General features: G+C 39.6%; 1 protein-coding gene across 4 annotated transcripts in view; it reads right to left on the minus strand.

Moving 5' to 3' along the window:
* LOC5579992 (protein bric-a-brac 1) overlaps positions 1 to 26,452 on the minus strand; it is a 505,109-nt gene that overhangs the window by 94,050 nt on the left and 384,607 nt on the right. For all 4 annotated transcript variants that reach the window (XM_021840591.1, XM_021840593.1, XM_021840592.1 and 1 more), the window contains exon 2: positions 14,052 to 14,109. In XM_021840591.1, coding sequence (XP_021696283.1) covers positions 14,052 to 14,109 — 58 coding nt within the window. The remainder of the gene's footprint in view (positions 1 to 14,051; positions 14,110 to 26,452) is intronic.

Below are 26,452 nucleotides of genomic sequence, written 5' to 3' on the forward strand. Positions count from 1 at the left end.
AAAATTAACTAGAGAAGAATTTCGAAGATTTTGGCTTAATATTCATGATTTTATTTTTAATATATTGAAGGATCACAATTGACCAAACCATACTGTGAGATTAGGCAATGAAAAAAAAAAAAACTGAAACATTGGAAAGTTGACTTTGACGTTAGAATTATATGTTTAAATGTCTGGATTGTGCTACTTTTCCCCGAATGTCGTTTCCCCGAATGTCGGTTCCCCGAACGCCAGTTCCCCGAATGACCCGTTTCCCCGAATGCCATTTCCCCGAATAACCCATTTCCCCGAAAAGTGTAGCTGTTCAAATAGGTGCTATAATAGTTTTCAGTGGCAGGGGGGTGAATTAGAAAGAACGACAATCAATTAAAAGAAGGAGGTATTTAGTCATTCTCGACTATACACATGTTACCAAAAAATGCTGAGGACGGTAAAACTTATAAGAAGCCAATCAAATAAAGAAGGGTGCATATCAGATGACCAGTACGTTCACCCCCTTGAAATGTATAAAGTTATGACAAATATGAGCGCCAAAAACTTTTCGGGGAAGTGGGCTATTCGGGGAAACGGGATATTCGGGGAACTGGCATTCCCGGAACTGGCGTTCGGGGAAACGCCATTCGGGGAACCAACATTCGGGGAAAAGTAGCACAACCAAATGTCTGAAGTGAAACTATTTTGGGGTGGGGACGGACCTGGTGTAGTGGTTAGAATACACGCCTCTCACGCCGAGGACTTGGGATCGAATCCCATCCCGAGATAGTCACTAAAAATTTCAGTGACGACTTTCTTCGGAAGGGAAGTCCCGAGATGAACTAGCCCAGGGCTAAAAATCTCGTTAATAAAGATAGAAAAAAAAAACAATTTTGGGGTGTTTCAAAATAATTTTTGTTCTTAACTTTGATTCCTCGGGGCTAATGGCATTCGGGATAATGGGATAGAATCGCCACACGATATACGAATGTGAAAATGGCAACTTTGACTGAGAAGCAGGCTTTGTCCCAGTGGGAACGTAATGTCAAGAAGAAGAAGAAGAAGAAGAAGAAGAAAAAGAAGAAGAAGAATAAGAAGAATCTCTAAAATTTTGTTGTTCTATTAGTTTGAAAAATCATCAAGAGTTTTATAATACCTATATAAACTACCTTAGAACCAACGTTTGCTAGCGAATTTCTTCTCATAGTGATAGAAAATGAAACACCGTGTACCAGTGCTTTCCTGACAATTTGAAGACATATTCCACCAGCAGGACGTAACTTCAAAATGGCACCTACTTGGTTTAACAATTTTGCACAGAACTCATTAATAGAACTGGAATGGTATGCTCACCATATAAAGGATTTAAAGATATTTTTCAATATAAATGTCTGAAGAGCATCGCGCTATATAACGTTTAAATTAGGAGTAATACACTCCTATACAGATATGGTCAAAATATTAGAACGTTGTCTGGGAGTTACTCTGAATTTTAGCACGGAAATATTTGAAACTTTTTGAAGCAAGTCTGAATCCGGTTTCTTCTTTCGGTCTTTGTGAGAAATAATCACTCCCTATGAATAATGGTCGTCTAAGTGTCTACCAGAAAAAAAGGAAATTATATTTCAACACTCAAAATGAGATTCACATTGTTGTATCAAACATATAAAATTCAATCGATATTCTCAAAGTGGCTGTTTAAAATCATCAACCGCTTACAATGTGAAGCTCTCTGACGCACAGTAACCAGCATCCTTCATTCACATCCCATGACGCTAACCGTAGACTGTGGAAAGGTGAAAAACCATAGACCACCAACCATTCTTGCATCACGGACAAAATAAAAGTCCTTTTAGCAGCAAAAAAAGTGTACATCGTCCATGCCAACTAGCCACCCACCTCAGTCTGGTGAAGACCATTGGCTACGCATCCACGGTCACCTCGCTACCTTGCCAAGGCGGGCAGTGTGGTGGTGAACCATAGATGGAAAAAGGCAACGCGGTTGTCCGATCTTTGCTGCAACCAACTGGCGCGGAAAATACCGCACACTGACGGCGGTCTCCCTCGTGTACATGGGCGTAATCCGGAGTAAGCCTTGAATTATTTTAAAAACGATTTTTTATAGAATTTATGGAAAAACTCCTCGAGAAGTTTCTTGTGTTTTAAGAGGAAAATCTTTGATAGAATATCTAGAGTATTATGTTTCCTGTAGAGTCTTAATTTCCTTGATGATATATGGAAAAAATCTGCAGAATTGCTAGAGGAATCTCTAGATCAAATTTTGGATGAGCTGTTGACGGAATGGGGCAAAGAGCTTCGAAGAATTTTTCGCAAGATACCTGTACAAATTTTGGAGGTATTACTGGATGAAACGCTGGAAGAATTTTTTCAAGATTATTTGGGCTCCCCCTTAAAATTGAATTGAATTGCATTTTGGGCTCTTTGTCCACTGTAATAAAAAGGTTTACGCTATTCATAATGTTACATAGCAAGTTAAAGTTTAAATAATCACTAAAAATGATTTGTAAAAGGTGTCTAATACTGACGTTTAGTGAGAAATTGGTGAATAACCCCTTTGTGATCGTTCGCCCAACCCCCACCCAATATGGCACCTTATCGAAATCGTGGCAACGCCCATGCTTGCTTGTGATCCTAAGCGAGCGCATCTCCTCGTAGGGAGCGACGAAGGTGAAAATTATTTTTTTCGCTTCAATCCAACATCCTCGTCGGATGGTTGCCGGTTGGTTTCACTCTCCACCAAGGGAGAAAAAATTAACACGCATCCCACACACACACACACACACACACCCGCCGTAAACCGGATCGAGCACCTTGGGTCTCTTCATCGTCAGCGTCGTCGGTAAGGCCTCGTAACCATAAATATAGTGCCCTGGCTGGACGGTGTATTCATCCTTACGCTACACTGCGCCTCGCCTCGATGCGGTGCGTGGTGTGCTGCTGGCTGTGCGCAAATGGTCAAGCAAGACTTCTGGGAAGAGGCCAGAAGAAGCTGCACATAAGCGGAACTGACAACCGGATCTGGTGGCGAGCGTGTAGTAGAGAGAAGTGAACAACCGTCCGGGACAAGAGATGCATCCGACACCACTTTACCTTATTCGCACTTCCTTTTTGTGCCGGCTTCACATCCCTACGTCAAATAGGCCACGGTGTGTATTAAACCGTTATAAACGAAAAAATGTCCACCATTTCGGCACCCACCATTCAAAAGATATATATAAGCATGTATGGTCCGTGTATTTGAAAATATTTCAGCAAGAAATGAAAGTAATCGAGATTTGAAGATTTTGGGCTATTTTTGAAGGATATTGCACCTAAAGTCTCCCTTAATTGTCCGTTCCCTCACCTACCTTTCTTGCTATGTGTTAGAAAGCAGTTACATAAAATGTTTATTTGAAGTCGAAACATATTTTTCAACTGAAAGCATTGCATAATTATTTTCCATAATCTATTAGTTTTTGTTTGCTAACATATGTTTTTGTTTAAAAAAATCTACACTACCGAATAACTTCTTCCTGAATGAATTACTTGGACCAAATAGGGCGTTGCACCACTAGCCATTTAACATCTTATGAAAATTTCTGATTTCAATTACAAAAATGGCCCCAATTTGTGAAAATTATTATCGCTAAGAGATTTGAGACCCTTAATAATTTCATCAAATAATGATCGTAGAACAGATTACTTGTAAGGGTTTCAAAAATGCTAAAATCTCATCGATTTTCATTATTTAAATCTGAAATTCTAAATGGTATCACTTCTGACGAAAATAGTTCTGACATGGAGTTTCATACTAATACTCTTCACTTGTTGATTCGTTTTGCTTAACTGATTATCAGAAATTATGTTATTTTGTTCAAGAAACTGAGTTCCTTACTATCAAAGATACCCGCATTATGAAAGTTGCTGCGTTTTACTGTACTGTGATTTTTCTTGCACCGTGCTTTTGAGAACAACATTTAAGTTAAGTAGATGAAAAAAACGAATTTAGTACTATACCATTTAATTCCACTAGAGTTTGTATCCTTTGACAGATACGCGTATTTCGACCTCAACTGTAAGGCCGTCGAGTCTAGTACACGACACTGAAGACGGCCTTACAGTTGAGGTCGAAATACGCGTATCTGTCAAAGGATACAAACTCTAGTGGAATTAAATGGTATAGTACTAAATTCGATTTTTTCATCTACTTATAGGTATTCAACTAAACAGCTCGAAGATTTATTATCAACATTCAAGTTATAATGCTTCATTTATGTTCGTAAATCAACGGGGGATCGCGGATTCACTGAGATAATACTATTTGAGATTGCCTGGCATGCCTTATGCCACACCTACACTATACCAGACATATCATCTTTTAGTCGCACTCTTCCCCTTGAAGTAGCTTCAAAATTTTCGTAATTCGGCTGGCTAGTTTCTGAGAACGAGTCATTTGAAAAATTTGCATTGCCCCTAATTTCTGCTCACGAACATATCGTAACTCTTGACAAACAAATCGGAGAAATCATTAAATTCTGTTGACACGTTCTAAAGCTATTTCGTGACATACTATCTATTTATATAGATAGATAAATAGCCCGTATAATTCAAATGCCGTCTGATGACAACTTTTCCTGACAATGATACAGGGCAAATAGTGTGTTGGACAATTTCGGACAAAATATACATACCTCGACTACAAAACGAAATATTCAGAAATTATTGGCTTCCTTAAATGTTTTAAAGAACTCTTTTATGATACTGTACTGCCCATGTTTGCATGGTCAAAAACGCATTTTTGTGTTCATGGCCGCATTCTTGTAGTTGTTAACAATTTTGGTCAAAATACTTGTGCATTTTCTGAAGATGGAAATACAATAGTAGAGGAGGGAAGATATGTTAACATCAAACTAAAAGAATTATAACAATTCCTATTGTCTAAAATAGCTTGATGACATTGAAATTGAGTTGCAATTGACTGCCGTTTTATATTTCAGTGAATTATTTCAACTAAATCTTTATACAAAATCTGTGTGTTAGGAACATGACTCTGTTGGTTTATCGATATAAAAAAAAAAAAACAATTAGGGTAGGGGAAATCTTAGTAGAACCGACACCCTAAGCTTATTGATAAAATTTGTATACCTTAGTTTGTTAAACTAACCTAAAATTGTTGTATAACCACATAAATATATCAATCCTTCAGATCGCTGTATGATATATTAAGGTTATGTAGTAATTCAAATCAAATTGATATTTCATATTTTAGGTGAAAGTGTTAGTGTGGATAAGATTGACACCCCGTGGGGTTAAACCGACACATGCACTTTGGGTAGAATTCATACGTTGTAACCATCACAATCACATGGCATTAAAAAAAGAATGTTTTAAACATGACTTTCGACTTTTATGAAACCTTTCTCTAGAGAATTATAACCATATTACGTAAATTATTGAGTAGAGGATGAAGATCTACTAAACATAAGTGAACATGGTATGAATATAAAATACACACTTAGAAAATATCACCGACTCCGGTAATTTTTTTACCGAAATAAAAACCGCTGAGCGCTCGGTAATGCTTCCGGTAAAGCTAAGAATTACCGGACAATCCGTAATTTTAATCGATTCGCAGTTGTCAAAGAATGCTTGTGAATTTTTACCGAGTGAATTGTTGAATGAATTACCGAACGCATTGTTCGGAACAACAGGCAGTCGGAATAAAAAAGGATGATCGAAAAAATAAAAGCAATTAATTTCATATTGATATCAAATGTGATTGATTGATTTAATTCTTGTTTTCATTTTGTAATCAAAAACTGACTTCTTTGCAGCTGTTTATCACTTATGAATAAAACCGCCACTGATTCCGTTATGGGTGTTTATACTTGATATGCGACGATGCCATCCGGAAACATAATTTGGCTGTTGTATACTAAAACGAAAACATTGATGTTAAAAAATAGCTTTTTAATGGAAACTGTCAGGTTATACTTACGGAAAAGTAGTACGGGGCGCTCATCCTGCCGTAGTATAGTTTTTTTTTCCAAAAACAGTGTTTATAGACAGAGTTTTAGACGGTATCGTATGCGATACCGTCGTGTTGATTGGCACTTCTAAACAAATATGGTTGACTCAGAAGTTTCTAGTTACCATTCGTTCGGTAAAGTATTGAAGCAGTATGAACTGAAGTACGGTAAAAACTTACAGTCTACGGTGAATCTGAACGATTTACTGTTTTTCGGTAAATAAAACGACGATTTTGGTAAAAGTTGTTATATATTGTTTTGATTTTTTTAGCTTATTCAAGGGTGTTCGGTAAATCTCGTCTGTAATACCGAAATATCAGTTAAATATTTATTTACAGTACGTTTCCGGTAAAAAATATTACCGAACAGCGAGAAAAAATCTGAGTGTGTAGGGTTGAATACATATGGATATGATTAATTTTTGTTCATGGATTGTTCACGAGGATAATTACCAGATTATCAGATAAAAAAGGCTGTCGAACGCCAAGGAACATTTCGAAATCTGTTAGCCCTTCATTTTTTATGAGAATGAGTTATTCAAGCTTGATAGAGTTAGTTTAAACTTAACAACATAGAAATAAAATTATAATACTTATTGACAGCTTGTGACAAGCCATATAGTGTCGTATTTTACATGTTAAAAAGTTCGCCATTCGTAAACTTCACTGGAATTCGAAAAACAAGACATAGGGTAACCGTCCTATTATGGAGGACTTAAGCACGGTGTTGAAATTTAAATCGTATTTCAGTGTCCAAAACCTAAATATTATAATATTTTACAATGCAAAGTGTTAAAACTATCCTTTATCGAGAGTATAGTAAAGTAAAAAAGTAAATTTTGGAATCAAACATACATTTTTTTAACATAAATCTGAAGCTCTTCCGCTGTCCTATTATTGCGGTATCTCGTCCTATTATTGCGGTAGTGCCGTCCTATTATTGCTGTATACAAGAAATCATAGATTTTATTACATTCAGTATACATGCAATGTCACACAATGTTCTAGCATTAAAACTATGCTCCCTCCAGGTTAATGACACTGCACGGTACTGTCAGTTTGTGTGACTTTGGACATATCTATAAAGAAAACTAATTCATTACTTTACGTCACGATCCGAAAACAAATCAACAGAATCGAATGATTTTCTGGTGGTTTCGTCTCTTCTTCCGTCGTAGCTGGACAATGTTAATGTAAATAGACAAGGTTCTTCCATCTGAGACCAGACTAGTCGCTATATAAGAAATGTATTTGTTGACTCAAGTATAACCACAATTAAAAATATTTTTTCACTAGTTTTCACCAATCCAATGCAATTTTTAAAGATTGCTTCCTTGCGATCATATTTTATCTTAGTTTTTCATCGCATATTTGGCATATGTTACGAATTTCAATCAGTTTACGTGATTTTTCGGTAAAACATCGATTTTATTTACAATATATTTGTAAATAAGAGCAACTATAGGGTAAAAATGAACATAAACCTTTTGTTTGACTAAATAAATGTATGAATAACTCAAAATTATGTCCCTTATTAGTATCCTTATAATATAATTAATGTTTCCAGCAATAACATTTAAAATGACTATTGAAATATCGATTTTTTGAATGAGATTTACAGATACCGCAATAATACGCAAAAAGCTATTTTCATTGTCCTATTATTGCGGTATATGCTTTTCCTCAAAAATATAAAACTTTTATTCAAAATTCAATATCTATCATGTAACTACATCCATACTGAACTGATATACCCGCTACAAACAATTGTTTTGGTTCTACACTTAAAAATTTAAGCTTATGAAAACCCGCCCGTAGATAGAGAGACTGGTTAAAAATATAGGCTTTTCTTGATGCATCATTTAAAACTGTTCTTCCAACGATCAAAATCGTTTAATTTTCAAAGCTTTTATCTGGTACAGCTTGGGAATACTATAGGCTTTCATCATCATCGATAATATCCATAGGAAATAGAGTTTTCGATTTATAATGAGGGTTTAACTCTTATACCGCAATAATAGGGAATACCGCAATAATGGGCAAATTACCCTACATGAAATACAGAGAAAGTTTTCCGATAAGAAAGATTCCCTGAAGTTAAATCATGATGCAAAGAAAGGTGTCGATTTTACCTTAAATAAAGTGTCGATCTTATCCCTAGTGGATATTTTTTTAAAATTGCGTTTTCAGCTGTAAATACTGAAATCTACATTCTCCTTCAAGTTGTAGCTACGAAATAACAGTAAATGATGATGTAGACGTAGAACAAATAATGATATTTTGAAAATTTAACATGCAAAATAGTTTAAAATGACAACGATACATTGCAACTGCCGTTTCTTCTATGTTATGCAATATGATTTTGTTGTTTATTTTGGAAGATTTATGGATAACGTCAGTTGTAATTCAAAACACAACATTCCACAAGTAAAGTATGGTGGAAACTGCATGAAAATCCACTCAAAGCATGAAACATCAAAGGGTGACGGCTTTATTCTAATTACTCCTACTTAGAAATTCAAAGATATTGTTCTATCGTCGAATTGTTAGAAATGCGCATTTAATGTTAAATTAGTGATAATAAATCTTCGAGCTGTTTAGTAGAATACCTATAAGAAGATGAAAAAACCGAATTTAGTACTTTACCATTTAATTCCACTAGAGTTTGTATCCTTTGACACATACGCGTATTTTGACCTCAACTGTAAGGCCGTCTTCAGTGTCGTGTACTAGACTCGACTCAACTCGAGTCGAGTCTAGTACACGACACTGATGACGGCCTTACAGTTGAAGTCGAAATACGCGTATCTGTCAAAGGATACAAACTCTAGTGGAATTAAATGATATAGTACTAAATTCGTTAAATTAGTGTTTTACATCTAAGAAAAGTTGAATTTATATAGTTCCTCCGTAAACTTAAAAACATTTCGTTTTGAGAAACCACAAGTTTTTAATGGTGTGATATTAAGGATCCCAAACGCAAGGTGGTACAAGTGACACTTTGATCGTAGAAGTAGAAGTGCCCTTTTATCGTGAATTATAAAATATTTTAAACAAAAGAACAAAAATGGTGATTCGGAGTCAAGCATTGTGATTCAAGAATTTTTTCAAGAAATCCTATCAAAGACCATGATGCATACAAATTTTAAAATTTATGTATGGGCAAAGTACCCGTAACGCGGGTAGATCACCTTTTCGAGGTGCGTTACGGGGTAAGATCTACCATATTGTACTCTTGTTGTGAATACTTATAAGTTAGGGTCGGAAGAGTATAAGAGAGTAACAAGGCACTAAGACCCACCTATTTGCCTAGATAATGAGGAGGTCGAAGTGAAAAAATGGCTCAATCAGCATCTGAGGTTGGTTTCAACTCATGAGACAATTTCTTTCCGAGTTCAAAAGTTTATCTTTCGATATCTAGGAGGGAAACGATTCCGAATCAGTGGAGTAGCAGACCTCTTAACTTCAAAAATAAGCTTTTTGTTTCAAGGAATCTAAATGTTTCATGGGATGAAACCTGTTCACAGTTTCAAAAAACGACTTTGAACCTTATAAGTAGAAGCAATAATTTGATACGCTAGAGTACCGATGCATGGTCAAAATCAGTATCATTCAACCAGCTTAGTGGCCGAACCTGATTAAGGGGCGCGCTTTTGAGAGTTTAATGGTGACAAACTGTTTCTCAAAAAGGTATAAATAGCGGTATCTTTTTCTAAAAAGGCTCTATGCAAAATGGTAATGAATGATATTTGTATAAAAAACGACTACTTCATTATTTCTCAATAGTAATGGAGTAGAACGACATGCACTATACAAAGGACACGGGTATACCACAAAAGATCAAAGAAAACTGGTCGCAGTGGTTCATTCCGAACAGAAACAGATGGGCAAAAGACCACAAAGTCTCAAAAAAAAAAAGACCACATGGTTTATGGACAACCCATAGAGAGGACACATCTTATATAATAATTTTTTTAAGTAAAATAGATTGCAATTTGTGAATTTGCTTCTATGCCACACATTTAATACATAATATAGAGATTGGTTGTGCAAATCTCGGTAAAAGTGCATCAATGTACCAAATTCATATACCTCTGCTCTAAATTAAACTTGATGCAAATCATGGTAAATGTACAAATAACTTCCGCTGTTAAAAAATGGGCTCAAATTCACAGAGAAGACGCGCGGATATCATATATTTTAAATGTTCTATGCAAATATGACGATTACTTTTGTTTGAAAATTGACAATGATGCACTTTTAAATAACAAATTGAAGCATGTAGGCACTCGTAAAGGTTTTGTGCGGCCCGCGAACAAATTTTGAATTTTAATGTGAAGTGGCTCACGTGTTCAAAAGTTGATCATTATTATACGAAACATTTTCCAGTATGGTTTTATTAGGAATTTATGGAATATCGATTATATTCATCAGCTCAGGAATAATCAGATAAGTGACAGAAGCTCATATTCTATGTAAAAATGAGGTGGTTTCAAGGTTTTCTGACGAGTAAAAAAATAACAAAAAAAAATCACAACACCAATCCTCGAACGATTCGAGTGAGAGTGTTTCGAAATGCGAGGATTTTTGCTTATACACTTTCTCTCTTGCTTCTATGCTCACCCTTACTGACATTTGAAAAAAAAAATAACTCTTTAGTGATCCGTCCAAAATAAACAGGCCTCACGGGGTTGTGATTACACTCTGGTCTAGAGCATGCTATCAAGCTCTGTTGATGCTGAGGAGTATTATCAAGCCTAGGGATAACTCGAAATCTGTCTGAGACCCTATCTCTTGAATCTATCTTGATATAAAAACCCTTTGCTAATCCAAGGGTTCAAAATTAGCTCAAAATGCCTATAAACTTTATAGCTTCGCGAAAAATCTTCGCATCGGTTTATTGATAAAATTTTAGTTCCTTTAAAACAGTGTAATCGGCAAGATTTATAAGCATTTAAAATTAATGAGGGATTTCAGGGATCCATTCTCATTGAAAATGTTAAAGTGAAATTTTCAAATACCATGTGGCCCGCGCTATGTCTTGAAAACACCTAAGTGGCCCGCATAAGCATATAAGCTGAGGACCACTGATGTAGAATATCTTATTGAAATAGCTCAAAACCTTCAAATGACGATATTTCATTTCCATTGTTGGTAGATTTCATATTCATGGGAAAGATGATCATAAACTATATTTTTCGAATGGTGGTGACTTCACTTGTGTGTTTTTTTTCGTTAATGACGGTTTCAGACACACCGAGCAGGAGGATGAGCACAAGCCCACGGACGTGATGCGGAAGGAGGTTCCGCAGGCTATAGCCTTTCGCTCAACGACGTTGGTCGTGCGTAGATGTCCTTTTCCGATATATGGCAAACGCATCTCCCCGGGCCTGGGCAGGGAGCAGGGAAGAACTGGGGAATGCTTTTTACTTGTCCATTATTCTTGCAATTGAAGTGACGTACAACGAGACTGGCCAGGGCGTTGCATTGTTTTCCAACATGAAAGCTTGTGTTGAACCGTACACTCTGGTTAGCAGTTTCATGCTGCCAGTATAAAATGTGGTTCTATTGGATCAATTGATTTTTAACTTTTTAAGTTGAACTAGTATTGCATATAGGAAACTGATATTTCTTATGAATTCTGAGTAAATTTCAAATAGTTTGTTCATTTTAGATTTAAACCTCATTGTTATAAAATTTCTGAAACGAGGCAGATAATCAAATTCTACCATCTGATTTAAATATTTAAACAGAATGTAATTGTCATCAATCCAACTAATTAAATGGCTGTTGCAAAATGTCTCTTTCGACATAAATAAGCGGAAAAAAAATTCATTGATCATCAATTAAAAAACTGCTTCCGTTCCCCGGCCATGAATAGCAATATCATATTTTAATTCGCCACTTATAAAAGTAGATCCACCTCCACGCGGAATCCGTCGCCCCGATTCGCACAATTAATGACAGTCCCCGACAACTCCGGGCATCAAACGTTGTTCCCTTACAAACTGCCTGCACAGTGCAGGCTCATCCAGCGCGAGCAAATGAAATAAACTTTTCAATTTGATCCGCTAATGAGATGAAAAATGATATAAATTAAATTTCGAAGTGATTTATTCACTTCCTCTGTTTTTAACCGTAGCGCACTCCGTACGTATGTGCATTCGTATTTTCTTTCCGACCTGAAGCTCCGGCCCTCCACACCGCGAAGCGTTGATAAACTGTAACCCGTGGATTTTATCCCGCGGATGAGTGCATTTTCCAGTGCAGCATCCCGCAGTGTGCGGTCGTTTGCAGCGTTGACTTCCGTTCTGCCTTCCTCCGTTTGACTGTGGGAAGCCTCTCCGTTGAACAGTGAAATTATTAATTAAAATAATCTTTCCTGTGCAGTTTATTCTTTTTTCGTTTGGTTATTGACATTTCGATGCAGTTTGAAAGTGCACGATCGGTTTCATAGAGATTTTATGAGCTAAGTATACCCACCCAGTTATGGTTTTCAATGCTCTTTTTTGAACATTCTCTAACAATTTTTATTTTTATCATTTTTTTGAAAAAAAATGTCAAAGCATCGCAATACCAAACATGTTTTTTGATGAGAAATTAAATTATAGCAATACGTTACAATTGGATACTGGTTTAAAACCATTCTGGAAATTTCTATAATTTCAAAATAGCTTCAAAAGCAGATTTTAGCATTGAGGGAGGAAACCAAAATATTATCAATAATTATTATCATTATTTATAAATCAAATAAAAAAAAAGTAATACAGGATTTCGAAAGAATTTTTCATTCTATAGTATGTTCTTAACTCACAATGTACTCATCAGGATCAATCTGATAATCCGTTAAAGATTTCGAGATAAATATAACAAACATCCAATAGTCTTCTCTCTCACATTATTAGAAATGCATAAGGAATTCCACAATAAATTAGTCAAAATATTTTTACTTTGTTATTTTTATAATCTGTATTCTTGTTTGATTGGTTTTCAACATATCTATCCTTTAAGGCGTTTCCAGACATTTTACCGTTTTAACCCGTATATACCTGAGTGAAAGCAAAAATTCTGAAACCCTCACCGCTCAGCGAATTCTTGATGGATTGAAATGATTTTTTGTTAGTATACTGGCATACATATCTAGTTTCTAGAAGTGGACAGAGGAACGCGGAAATATTCTAGTGGTCGGAGTTATTCCGGTGGATCACTGGGTCAGGTCGGGTGAGAAGGGTACTGTGCGTTTGTGCCCCTCAAGGTAGGCAAATTTCAAGTTACACATAATTTCCGTAATCGGCTATAATGTGGCCACTACATGATGGAACTTCAAGAAAATTGTATCAGTGTAAACCTTTTGAGAAACGATTGAATTGGATAACTATGAATATTGCATTTGATTAATCCTACAAATGATCATTTTTGAGTCCCGGGACGCCTCATACTTATGATAAAGTGACCAATTTGTATCTGAACATCTGTGCCAAGCTTGTGGGAACGCATTTTAGTGCAAAATTATGTTTGATTTATTATTTTCGAGAATTGAAACGGTTTAGTATCCAACAAATCTATAGCCGGTTCTTCCGGGCATTATGTCCGAATGGCCACATCCGGTATATTTTTAATGGTGCGAAACACTTCCTTTATAATGTTGAATATCAGATCTTAATGATTTATTCAAATTAAAATTATTGTCATTGCAAATAAATAAAAGTAACTTGCCATGTTCCAAAAAATAGTCCTTTTTTACCCGACTTGACCCAGTAACCCACCGGAATAACTCCAGCCACAGGAATATTTCCGAGTTCCTCTGGCCACTTCTAGAAACAAGATATGTGGGCCAGTTAACTGACAAAAAATCATTTGAATCCGCTAAAAATTCGCTGAGCCTTGAGGGTTTCAGTATTTTTGCTTTCACTCAGGCCTATACGGGTTAAGACTAACGGTTTTTCATTCACCGTCTTCATTTGCATACTGGATACAAAGAAAGACTCTTCGTTTGCAAAATATGCTCTTTCGCTGAATCCTTCACATGAATAATAAACCAAAAACTTACCAGCTATTGATGATGTGGACGCACCTAGCCAAGCCTGCGAGTTCTCCAGCATTTTCGCCTGAAATTCAAAGGAAAACAAAATAACGCTCAATCAGTATCCTGCGGGTAAGTGTATTATTTTCGGTGAAATGCCTATCTTTAGTTGCGTAACCTGTATTCCCTGGCGGCACTTCACCTATCGTTTCGATTGGTGTCTTGCTCCAGGAGGAACGAAATTCCCGGAATTATTAGGTAGCTCATTAAATTGGTAGCTTAGGCACAACGCCGCCAATGTTTTATTTTCCCTCCGATACATTTTTCGCCTTAAATAATAATATAATAAATAACGCAATGCGTTCGACGGGGCAGCCCGGTGGAAAAGTATAATAATAAAATACAATAAATAAAAAAAGTCCCTTGCATACCGGGGCCTCACTTTCCTACTCGGTAGCCTCTGGGCGAGACCTTGAGACGGTTGCGATTGACTTTATAATTGTTATTATTATTCTCGTTATCATCCCTGGCCCGGAGTGAGCATCAGTATGCAATGCAAGCTCCGATCGCAGCGGATCGATTTTGGGGCGGTTATGATCGTGATCGAAGGAAGCCACTCTGCCACCGAGCGAACTCCGGGACCGACTAAGCGAGCAATCGAAGATTACCACATCGATCGAGCACAGTGGCGCATGTCCGGATCAAAAGTCGGGAATTCAAGTTCCTAAAATTGCTTGGTGGGTTAGATCACAAAAAAGTTTGATAAGTCATACTTTAAATTTCATGTAAACTTTAATGAAACCAGTGTTTCATACAACATTTGTGAACCTGTAGCTAAAAACTGTGACGTGCTGGAACAAATCTGAGACACGCATAAATGTCAATTTTATTATGCTGTATTCTTGATAGATTTGGGACTTTTTTTGTATGAAGTCGCTCCACTGTGTACCGTGTAAACCTTAAAGAATCCTCTGTTTGGTCTGCTCTGATGGTCTGGGAGCCGCTCCGATGATTTACATGTCGAATCCCGGCCTTCTGTCTGTTGGTTGTTGGTGTGGTGTGCAACAAACAGAAGTCGTGAACCGTTCCGGCCCCCGTCCAATTCGGTATGCGTTCGATCCGCCGCCGCGGAAAGGTTGGGAGAATCTTCAGAGAATACGCCAGAAGAGGGGACGAAAATTATTAGTTGCAAATAAAATATAAATCCATGTTCGATATAATTTGCTGTTTGCCAACAATGATGGGTTTCGGAAGACGGTGGATTCAGTTGCATCGATCGTTTGGGTGCAACTGCACAAACGGAGACCGAGAACTGGGGGCATGATTTTTGTTGTTTTAATGTTGGATTGTGAATGCGACTGATTTTTTTTTATTGTTCTTTAGAAGAGAGGAAAGTTTAATTTAATCATTTCGGAGGCCGCTGGGCATGAAAAGCTAAAAGCAACAATGTCACTGAGAAAATTGATGGTTTAAGTTTTTTTTGGGAATGAAGAGGTAAAATGAATGTTTGATTGTATGAGTTGTCCCAAGTGAACATTGTAATCTCTTATTTTACTTAGTTGGTAGGTACGTAGTCGTCGATATGTAAAGTATCCAGTTTTTTACGCTAGCTTGCTATAAACATTGAATCACTACTTTCTGACATTTCCTGCTCACACCATAATTCTTATAGCAAGGTCGAAGTAAGCTTTGCGATTTATGATTATTTTTATGTTGACAGGGTAACGTCAAATATTTTCGTTTTGTTATTAGCTGAGTTCGAAGAAAATTCAATTTTTTTCCTTTTTTCTTAATCTAATAATAATGGTTATTTTCTTTTAGGTTTGGCGAAATCAGGTTAAAACTTATTAGCAAAGAAACTGGTGAAAAAAGTGATCATTTTAGTAAATGTAATCATAAAATAGTTCAAACCCGTAACTCCCGTCGAGCGGAAACATGGACCCGCTCGAGTACAAAGCCCTACACGAAAGTTCCATGCAATAATTATAGTTGACAGATCTACGTTCTGTATTTTTTTGTACTGAAGCCTGTTGAGCTAAATTCAGCCAAACCATGTTGAGGACAGCTGAATCATGATTCATGAAATATGAGAATTTTTGAGTTAACATTTATTTAGTTCTCAATACAGATTACTAAGTATATCAGAAATTTGATGAATAAGGCTTAGGATAAGCTAACCTTTCTCAAAGAGCACAAATCGTGAGTTTAAAAATTAAAAGTCAATGACGGCGCCGGCAACGCTCAATACAGTCATCGGGGAAGGGAAGAAATATTAGTGTGACAACCATTGTTACTAAAGCTTGAAGTTTTGAATACATGTAAATTTTATATTACATGTATTCAAAACTTATACTTTTTCTGGATTTCTTCATCGATTTGCTTCAAATAAATTTGTTGCTTCTCTGTTTCTGTTCAGAATGAACCACTGCGACCAGTTTTCTTTGATCTTTTGTGGTATACCCGTGTCCTTTGTTTAGTGCATGTCGTTCTACTCCATTACTATTGAGAAATAATGAAGTAGTCGTTTTTTATACAAACATCATTCTTTACCATTTTGCATAGAGCCTCTTTAGAAAAAGATACCGCTATTTATACCTTTTGGAGAAAACAGTTTGTCACCATCAAACTCTCAAAAGCGCGCCCCTTAATCAGGTTCGGCCACTGAGCTGGTTGAATGATACTGATTTTGACCATGCATCGGTTGTGTTCCAGACCGTCAGAACAAACACCGTCTTTTAGTTGCAGACTTAGCAGCTACAAAGCTGTAATTTATTGAAGATCAGTTAGTTGTAAAAGTGATTATTTCAGTCATCTTACATTTCAGTATTTCTCTCGGTCTGTCCTGTCTGCTCGGTTTATAAACGGGAAGAACTGTCCTCAGCTAATCTACATATAATTCAGACTGTTTACATTTCTAATTTCAGGTTATAAATTCACTAGAACATTCTTTGAATCAGACAAACCTTCAGTGCGAAACTTCCTAACTTTATCGCGATTCAACTGTCTCTACTGTATTTGGAACTGCTACTGAAACTCTACAATATAAATGCACAGAAATAAAGGAATTCAACTAATTTCACTCTCTTTCAACTTACTAAATAATGATTGACAAATGTGCACTTCACTCTTTGATTCACTGTACAAACTGCTGACTAACTGTTTATAGAATACTCTGTTGTATTATTTGCTCTGTGTCTGACGTACGCCGTGATCTGTCATTCCACTTGGCGGAATCCGCTCAGTCGCGAGGGAAAGGACAGTGGATTCACCTTCGTTTCGCGGTCAACAGTGTTGCCGGTAACATCCCCCGCCCCGTGAACCACTTCCGGTTCTGGAGCGACTTCATCGGACTTCCTACCGTCACCGACAACGACCAAAACTGCCAGTTTAACTGCTGGCCTAGCGAAGATTCCTCGAGCTGTCTGCACTATCGCACGTCGTACCTGACCTGATTTGTCGGGAAAAACTTCCAAGATTCGTCCTCTTTCCCAACTGTTCCGAACCTTCTCGTCGATGATCACGACCAGATCGCCCGGTTTCAATGGCTTCACGTTCTCGAACCACTTCGTTCTTCTTGTTAGCATCGGTAAATACTCCAACACCCATCGGCGCCAAAACTCGTCCACCAGATTGTTACCGATTACCCAACTGTCTCGAAGAGTGACTGTCTGATCGACTGTGACTGTTGGCTGTTTGACTCCACTCGAACCGTACAACAAAAAGTGGTTTGGAGTTAACGCTTCTTGGTCGGCTGCATCCAAAGGAACGTAGGTGAGTGGACGACAGTTAACAATTCCTTCAGCTTCCAGCATTATCGTTTCGAACACCTCGTCACTAGGATGGTGCGGACTTTCAGAAATGGCTGCCATCGCCACTTTCACTGACTTCACCATCCGCTCCCATGGTCCTCCCATGTGCGGAGCAGCCGGAACGTTGAAGTGCCACTGCGTGCGAGCGTTGGTAAAGGTGGATGCGCAGTCTTCGTTGATAACTTTCATCCTCTGCAACTCTTCGGACAACTGACGTATGTCACCCACAAAGTTGGTACCGTTGTCTGAGAAGACTTCAAGTGGTGCGCCTCGTCGGTTGACGAATCGTCTGAATGCCATTACGCAGGACTTCGTAGATAAACTGTGTGCCAGCTCTAAATGAACTGCTCGTATTGTTAGGCAAGTGAACAGACATATCCAGCGCTTGACAATGCTTCGACAAACTTTCACTTCAAAGTGACCCATATAATCCACGCCAACGTACGTAAACGGACGAATGAAAGGAGTCAGACGAACCTTTGGAAGCGGACCCATCAACGGTGGAGCTGGAGAAGCTTTCCTAATTTTACAATATTGGCAACTGCGACAAATACTCCGTACTACTGTTCGCATCCTCGGAATGTAGAACTGCTGCCTCAGCTCGTTGCAAACTGTTTCACTGTTAGCGTGCAGGAACCGTTGGTGAAAACTGAGTACGATGAGATACGTGATTCTGTGGCTTCTAGGCAAGATTACTGGGTGCTTCGCCTCGTAGGATATGTTAGGAGCTTTCTCGATTCTGCCCCCGACCCGTAAAGCTCCTAAATCGTCCAAATATGGAGACAGCGCACGAATCGAACTTGCTTTTGCTACATTTTGTCCGTCACCTAACAGATAAATTTCTTCAGCATATGCCTGTGCTTGTGCTTGCCGCCAAAGTGATTGCTCTGCCTTCATAAACTCGCTTTGACTCAGTATTCTGATCGGTTTTCTCTCGCTTGATGGATTTTTCCACACTGCTACAGCTCGGTGCACGTATGCTATAGCACGTAGTAGTCTGTTCCAGTTAGAAAAGCGTTGTACATCTACCACTTGCTCAACTGTGCGGTGAACTGAAACGAACTGTATTTCTTCGCATGCAGCGTCTGTTTCCACTGTAACTTCTGGTCGCTCCGATGGCCACTGGCTCTCCGGATCTTGCAGAAATGCTGGGCCTTGATACCAACGACAGTTTGAAGGTACGTAGCGCCATTCATCCACACTGGTGAACGACAGAAAAGAGACGAATTGGTGATAACGACGACTGTCAGAACGTAGCCAGGCAAGAACTGTAGCTGAATCTGTCCATAGATATCGGGTTTGGATATTGACTGTGAGCGCTGAGCAGATATTCTGTAGCAGGCGTGAACCCATCATGGCTGCTTGCAGTTCCAAGCGTGGAATGGAGAGCGCACGGAGTGGAGATACTTTTGTTTTTGCAGCTACTAATGAACACTGACTCTCTCCATCAACTGTCACTCTCAAATAAGCCACACACGTACATGCTGACACACTTGCGTCCGTAAAGACATGGATCTGGATATCGTTAAGTTGTTGCGGGTGAAATTTACTGAAGAAACAACGTGGAACACTTACTTCGTCGATCTTCCGGTACTGCTCGATCCACCTCATCCATAGGTCGTGTAGCTGTGCTGCGATAGGATCGTCCCAGTTCGTACCTGTGCGCCAAATCTCCTGCATCAAGATTTTTCCCTGTACAACAAAGTGTGCAACGAATCCTAATGGATCGTATAGCTTCATAACAATACGCAGCACCTGACGCTTCGTTGGAATCACCGACTCGTGTCCTAGAACTTCCTCAACTCCGTGCTGGCTGAATGTAAAGATGTCTTCTGAAGGAACCCATATTACGCCGAGTACACGCTCGTACGCTCCGTCTTTGTCCACAGGCAAGGGCTTACTGATCGCTGAACTCGATTCTCCTAGACGCTCCAGTACTTCTTTCTCATTGGAGAGAATTTTCCCAAATTCAAACCCAGCTGCTGAGTGTATCTCTTGAACTTGCTTCACGAGCTCCACTGCCTCTTCTACTGAGTCGACACTGTCGAGAAAGTCATCGACGTAGTGGTTCTTGGTTACCGCTTCCACTGCTCTAGGGTACTGTTCACTGTAGTCGGACGCATTCCAATTCTTCACGAACTGCGCTGTACACGGAGAGCTTGTAGAACCGAACATTGCAACGTTAATCACGTATACTTGCACATCTTTTTCGGGACTGTTTCTCCAAAGAAATCATTGCAACCATTTGTCTTCGTCTCGGATGAGAATCCGCAGGAACATTTCCCGAATATCGGAGCACACAGCAATTTTACCCTGTCTGAAACGCAACAGAACCTCCATTAGAGACACTAGAAGGTCCGGACCCTTAAGGAGCATGTCGTTGAAGCAGACTCCACCGACTTTCGCAGCCGCATCCCAAACCATACGCATTTTGTTTGGCTTCTTGGGATTTATCACTACTCCTAGCGGCAAATACCAGACACGGTGAGCATTCAGACTGGCGACCTCTTCGGTTGATGCTTTGGTGATGTACTTCTTCTGCTCATAACTGTCGATCTGTTCGTTAACTCGTCTACGAAGCTCTGAGTCCCTGGATAAACGCTTCTCTAGTCCCCGGAGTCGGCTCATCGCCATCTGGTAGCTCTCCGGAAAGTGGATGCTCTCCTTGCGCCACAATAAACCAGTCTCGACTCTAGATCCTCGGCGCACTGTAGTCGCTTCCAAAATACTACGAGCTCGTTGATCTTGTTCAGACTCAACGGGCTTTACCACAACGGCTTCCTCGACGGCGAAAAACTTCTTCATCGAATCGTACAGGTCACTGTTGCTCATTTCTTGTTCAAGGTGGAGATTCAGCTGTTCTACAGTTCCTTCGTTCCCAGAATTTCTTCCGTAGACACACCAGCCGAGGCGAGTTTTCGCTGCAACTGGATCATTCTTCCCTCCTTCGCGAACCTTCAGACTTGTAAGCAAATGTACATGTTCAATCCCGATGATAATACCAGGTTTGGAATTGGTATAAATGCAGACTGGCAGACCCCGTAGGTGTGGGTAGTCCTTCGACAGCTCACTGTAGTTCAAACATTGACTAGGCAGTCCTAACTCACGCACCGTCCGTACGTTGCTTATCTGAAACGATTCCCGCTTGCCAGTTCCGGAAATCTCTACGCCGACCCTCTTGGAGCCTTTTTCATATCGGCCGATCTTGCCCGTCCATCCTAACCAAAGATTATCCGGCTCGCCTTCGATCCCTAACTGAACTGCAATCGTCTCTTCCAATAATGTCGACGACGATCCATCATCCAGGAAAGCGTATGTTTGCACCTGTTTTCCGTTTCCAGAGAGTGTTACTGGCAGATAACGGAAGAGGGAAAACGACTTCGTGTGGTGGTAGTTGTGGTGTACAGCTTCGGTCGGTTTCGTTGTTTCAACCAGATCACTTCGGCTGGGCTGACCACTGTGCAGAAGCTTGTGATGGCGAATACGACAGCCATCTACCCCACACTCCTTCTTTGAGTGGCATGGCCACTTTCGATGAGGAACTAGACACAACCGACACAGATTTTTCTGGCGCATTGCCTTCCATCTCGCTCCGATGTCTAATGATTTGAAGTTGGAACAGTTCACAATTTGATGGTTTTCATTTCCACAATACGAGCATGCTTTTGCGTTCGTCCTTTCAGCTGCCGACTCCTTCTCTTGATTCGATGCACCCGATGCTTCATTGGCGTGAGTGAACAGCTTCTCTCTCTGCTTCGGTTTGTCCGATCTGAATTGTTTGTGATGATTCTGAACAGAGTCAACATCGATAGTCAGATCTGACGCCACATTCACAAGACCTGCCATAAAACTGTTGAATGTGGCCAAGTTGACGATCGTAAATCCTTGCTTGAAAGTACCCCACTGTATCTTCAGTGAAGTGGGTAGTTTATCGACCAATTCTTGAAGCAGCATTGGATTCGACAGGTGGGCCTGTTGATCTGCCAAGACAATGTGATCCACCAAATTCTGTATCGCCAAACCGTAAATGACGATTGAGTTCAGATTATCTGACTTAGGTGGTGGCACGCTTCGCACTTTCTTTAGGAGAGAACTGATTAGTATCTCCGGTCTTCCGTAGAGCTTGTGCAGCGTCTCCATCACATATGGTACAGAAGCTGGTAGTAGTAGACGGCTTCTAATTGCTTCTAATGCAGATCCTCCCAAGCTGCGTTGCAATCTCGCCAAATTCTCTGCATCGGTGTACCCACAGACCTTCGTTGTATTCTTGAAAGAACTGAAGAAAATGGGCCACTCTTGGGGATCGCCATTAAACTTTGGAAGCTCGCGCGGCATTACTTGTCGGGCAGCTAGTTGAGCACTCGATGGACCTACTGAAGGACTAATTCGCATTTCACTAAAACCAGGTTCTAGTGATCCAACTGCAGCAAATGGTGGTTGAATCATACTTGTTACTACCGGGTTAGTCACTGGTCTATTTCCATAGCCAACTGTTGTATCGAGCGGAATACCTTGAGGTGCAGCACAAGACTGACTGCTTAGCAATGCTTGGACAGGTCCTTCAGATACAACTGCATTTGTTGACGCAAGATGTCCCATTGACGCGGCCGTGTAGCACGAGTGACTTCCGTAAACTGTAGGCATCAGACCACTCAAACCAATATGCGACGTCATGACAGGAGCTGCAGAAACTACTGTACCCAACGCTGATGTAGCCGTGGGTAAAGCTCCCGAAACCGAGTTGGAGCTCCGGATTCCAAGAACGGGCATCCCCGAAAGTGCTGCATTCGAAACTATAGTTGTTGGTTGCAGTGGCACTAATGATTCAAATTGCCCCGCTACCGTTGCTGAAAAAGCAGGCACTGTGGACACTCTTCCTCTTTGACTGGACAGCAGTTGTTCAAAAGATTTCGCCAACGTCGGGACGTTTCCCATAATCTCCGATGTAGGAGGCCGCAAAAGATTCACCTTTGAATGGGTTGAAATCTGCGACGAACTATTTTGCAACGAAACAGCTGGTAATTGCATTCCGCTAATTACCCCGGACGGTTGAATAGTTTCACTTACTGTGTGAACCGGCAAGGTAGCCCCCTGTTCCGACGATGATGGCTTCGACTGTCCAGCTTCGCCTTCCGCAGCTACCTTCAACCATTTCTTAACTAGCCAAATTTCAGTTGTTTAAAGCTAGCCTAAATGACTTCTAAACTACAGCAGCAACAGCTGCGGTGCAAAAAAGCTAATAAAGGTTCTACTGACTTGGTTTACAGCTATCAAACCTTCCGCTCCCCGTCGGCTGCGATGATAAGGGTTGGTCTTCAATCGTGGGTCGTTCTTCCTACGGACGTCTTCCTGTTTACAGTACTCCTCGGCAGGGACCTGCGATGGGCAAATTTCATCCAACTTCGGATGAAATCTTTGTAGAATGTTCCCGATCGTCAGAACAAACACCGTCTTTTAGTTGCAGACTTAGCAGCTACAAAGCTGTAATTTATTGAAGATCAGTTAGTTGTAAAAGTGATTAATTCAGTCATCTTACATTTCAGTATTTCTCTCGGTCTGTCCTGTCTGCTCGGTTTATAAACGGGAAGAACTGTCCTCAGCTAATCTACATATAATTCAGACTGTTTACATTTCTAATTTCAGGTTATAAATTCACTAGAACATTCTTTGAATCGGACAAACCTTCAGTGCGAAACTTCCTAACTTTATCGCGGTTCAACTGTCTCTACTGTATTTGGAACTGCTACTGAAACTCTACAATATAAATGCACAGATTAAAGGAATTCAACTAATTTCACTCTCTTTCAACTGCTGACTAACTGTTTATAGAAAATTCCGTTGTATTATTTGCTCTGTGTCTGACGTACGCCGTGATCTGTCATTCCACTTGGCGGAATCCGCTCAGTCGCGAGGGAAAGGACAGTGGATTCACCTTCGCTTCGCGGTCAACAGTGTTGCCGGCAACAGGTTGCTTATATATCTTTTAGTCTTGTTTGGAAGTAATCAAAATTATGAGTTTTCGTGATATTCCGAGAGGGGTTCGATTAGCATAAACAATAAGCTTTTAACATATATCAAGTGAATGAATTTGACCAAAATATGTTCAAATTCCGTTATGGTCGATTAAGTCCTGTAGACACACAACAAAGAATAACCCATAAATGCAGTTCGATTCTTGAACGGGGCATAATAATTCTTTCACGCGCAACCCATGTGTCACTCGCCACTGAGCCTGACGGGCACAAAGTTAGAGCTTATAATTATAGAACTTTTTTGTTTCTATCTTCCGGCCAACGTGTACCGTACAGCAACATCACCCAGCTTGCCATTTCTTCCATTCCGGAAACATGATTGATTTCTTTTTATTCCCCGTCCTGCCAAGCCGGACCCTCCCTGCAGTAACACCCGTGGATCCGCGTGTCAATTCGCATCAAACTCGGGCTACAAAGTGGACATCAGAGACAGAGAGAGAGAGGCGAGTTGTCCATTTTCTTCATTTGTCATCGCGTATGCATTTATAATGCTGTAATTATTAATTTAATTTCAATTATCCGACGGTGGGTGCCAAAGGGGGGCAAAAGAAGGGAGCTGCGCACACGTCCATCATGGCGCCCTGGTCTATCCTTGGTGAAGGTTTTTTCAAACGACGGGAAAGACGAGACATCGTGCGGAGTGCGCAACGAATCGATCGATGTCAGTTATTACTGCTCGCTGTTGCCATTTAAGAGCGAAATTAGGATCAATTTTTCGCTTCCTTCCCTCTTCATCACCCACCCCTCCGTAGTAGCGAAAACAGAAGAAGCCTAGCATTTCACCGTTTCATAGAGAAAAAGAAAATAATCGAAGAAACAGCTAGCGTTCAGCCTTTAATTTCTATAAATATGTCAATTTGTTTGCGACTATAATTTCTTATGGATGTTTTTTCCTCGTTTATTGGTGCTAATTCGAAGAAAAGGTATTCGAATGCTGCGGGGTGGAGGTTGAAGGCACCGACAGATAGGTGACGCTATTTGTTATTCATACACAGACACCATTATACCACCGCCTTTGGTTGGGAAGGTTCTCTCTTCGGCTTTGCGTCACGTGGCCCCGAAGCTGACTCCATCGCTGGCCTCCAGTATAAATTACCCTAATTACAAAAGCGTACCCAACTGCTTACCATATCTATAAAGGGCTTGGGGAGGCGAATCGACAGTCAACTAGCGATGGATATGTTTATCGACAACACGTGCAAAATTAATTGTCTCACTGTGCGCCTCTGCGAATACACGCATCGAGGAGCGAACGCCGTGATGTAACAGATTTGAATATTTTATCGGAACAGGTCATTTTTATAAGTGCGACCCAGGTTGTTTTATATTCGTAAATGGTGCATTTCAATTGAAATGATTACGCGAGAAAATTATTTCCTTGTTTCTTTTTAAATGTCGACTGGCTCATGTTCGCATTGCGCATTCATGCAGTGCGTAAACAATCTTTCTGCTGATGGAATTTTACACTACCTAAGGCAATTAAACAGTTCTTTTCAGTAAAATACTGTAAACTATTGATCCCTGTTCAATCCTCAGGGCTTGAGCCCTCGATTTTCCATTAGAGTCGTTGACAGATGTTTTTTTTTTCTATTTCTGTAATAGGGAACTTACGTATTTTCGACAGTCTAAGCCGATGCCGCGCTTCTTTTATAATTTTCTCGGACATCATCAGACAAATAACGTATTTTTCTGTTTACCTTTATGCGCTGCTCAATTCTCTGTCGATTCACACCGACAGACTTGTCAAAATGTTTTTGGAAACATTTTTACAACGCTGCGAACATCTTTTGTCAATGTGACTCTTGTCGGCAGCCTCATTTTCTTCGGCAACTTTCCCATAAGAACTGCAGGCTTCTTTTCTGTTTCTGTTCAGCAGCTCCAAATCAGTCGCATTTTGAAGCGTCTTCATTTGAATTAATGACATTTCCGGTGATTGACGTTTGAAATTTGGTTGCTGATAATAGTCGAATGGTACCGAAGCCGTAAGTCTCCCTAGTATCATTTCAAACATTACTTATGTTTCCTATATCTAGGTTTTTAGTGCTAGGCACAGGCCAGATAATCTTCGTCGTCTAATGAAAAAATCAGTGTTGAAACTGAGAAAAGTAAACGTCTTCGTTCCTTCAACCAGCGTTGAAAGACTATTTGCAGCAGCGATCCTTCACATAGACTTCGTTTCATGACGAAAAAAAAATGGCATCTGGAATCGAACAAACAACCTTCTTTATCGTCAACTTCTAATGCTTACCAACAGAGCTTTAACAGATAGGGGGACATGGGGCAAGAAGGACACCCGGGGCAAAAGTGCCACCTCTAATTTCACGTAGTTCAAATCAATTTTTTGATGTTTAACGCAGAACAAGAATACATTGAGCACTAATTGAGGGTTGTGTAAATATTACAGTTAAAAATGTTTAGTACAAAAAATTAGAGAAATGTCTTTAATTCACCAACGGGAAAAATGCGAAATATTATAAGAATGTAAGACTGGAAAACAAGGATTGACACTCAATATGTACAAAACATATTGATTTTTCCGCACAGTATTGATGATTTACAATTGTTTAATATAGCTGTGAGGAATTTT

Source organism: Aedes aegypti, chromosome 2 (genome assembly GCF_002204515.2).
Source record: "Aedes aegypti strain LVP_AGWG chromosome 2, AaegL5.0 Primary Assembly, whole genome shotgun sequence".
Taxonomy (NCBI): Eukaryota; Metazoa; Arthropoda; class Insecta; order Diptera; family Culicidae; genus Aedes; species Aedes aegypti.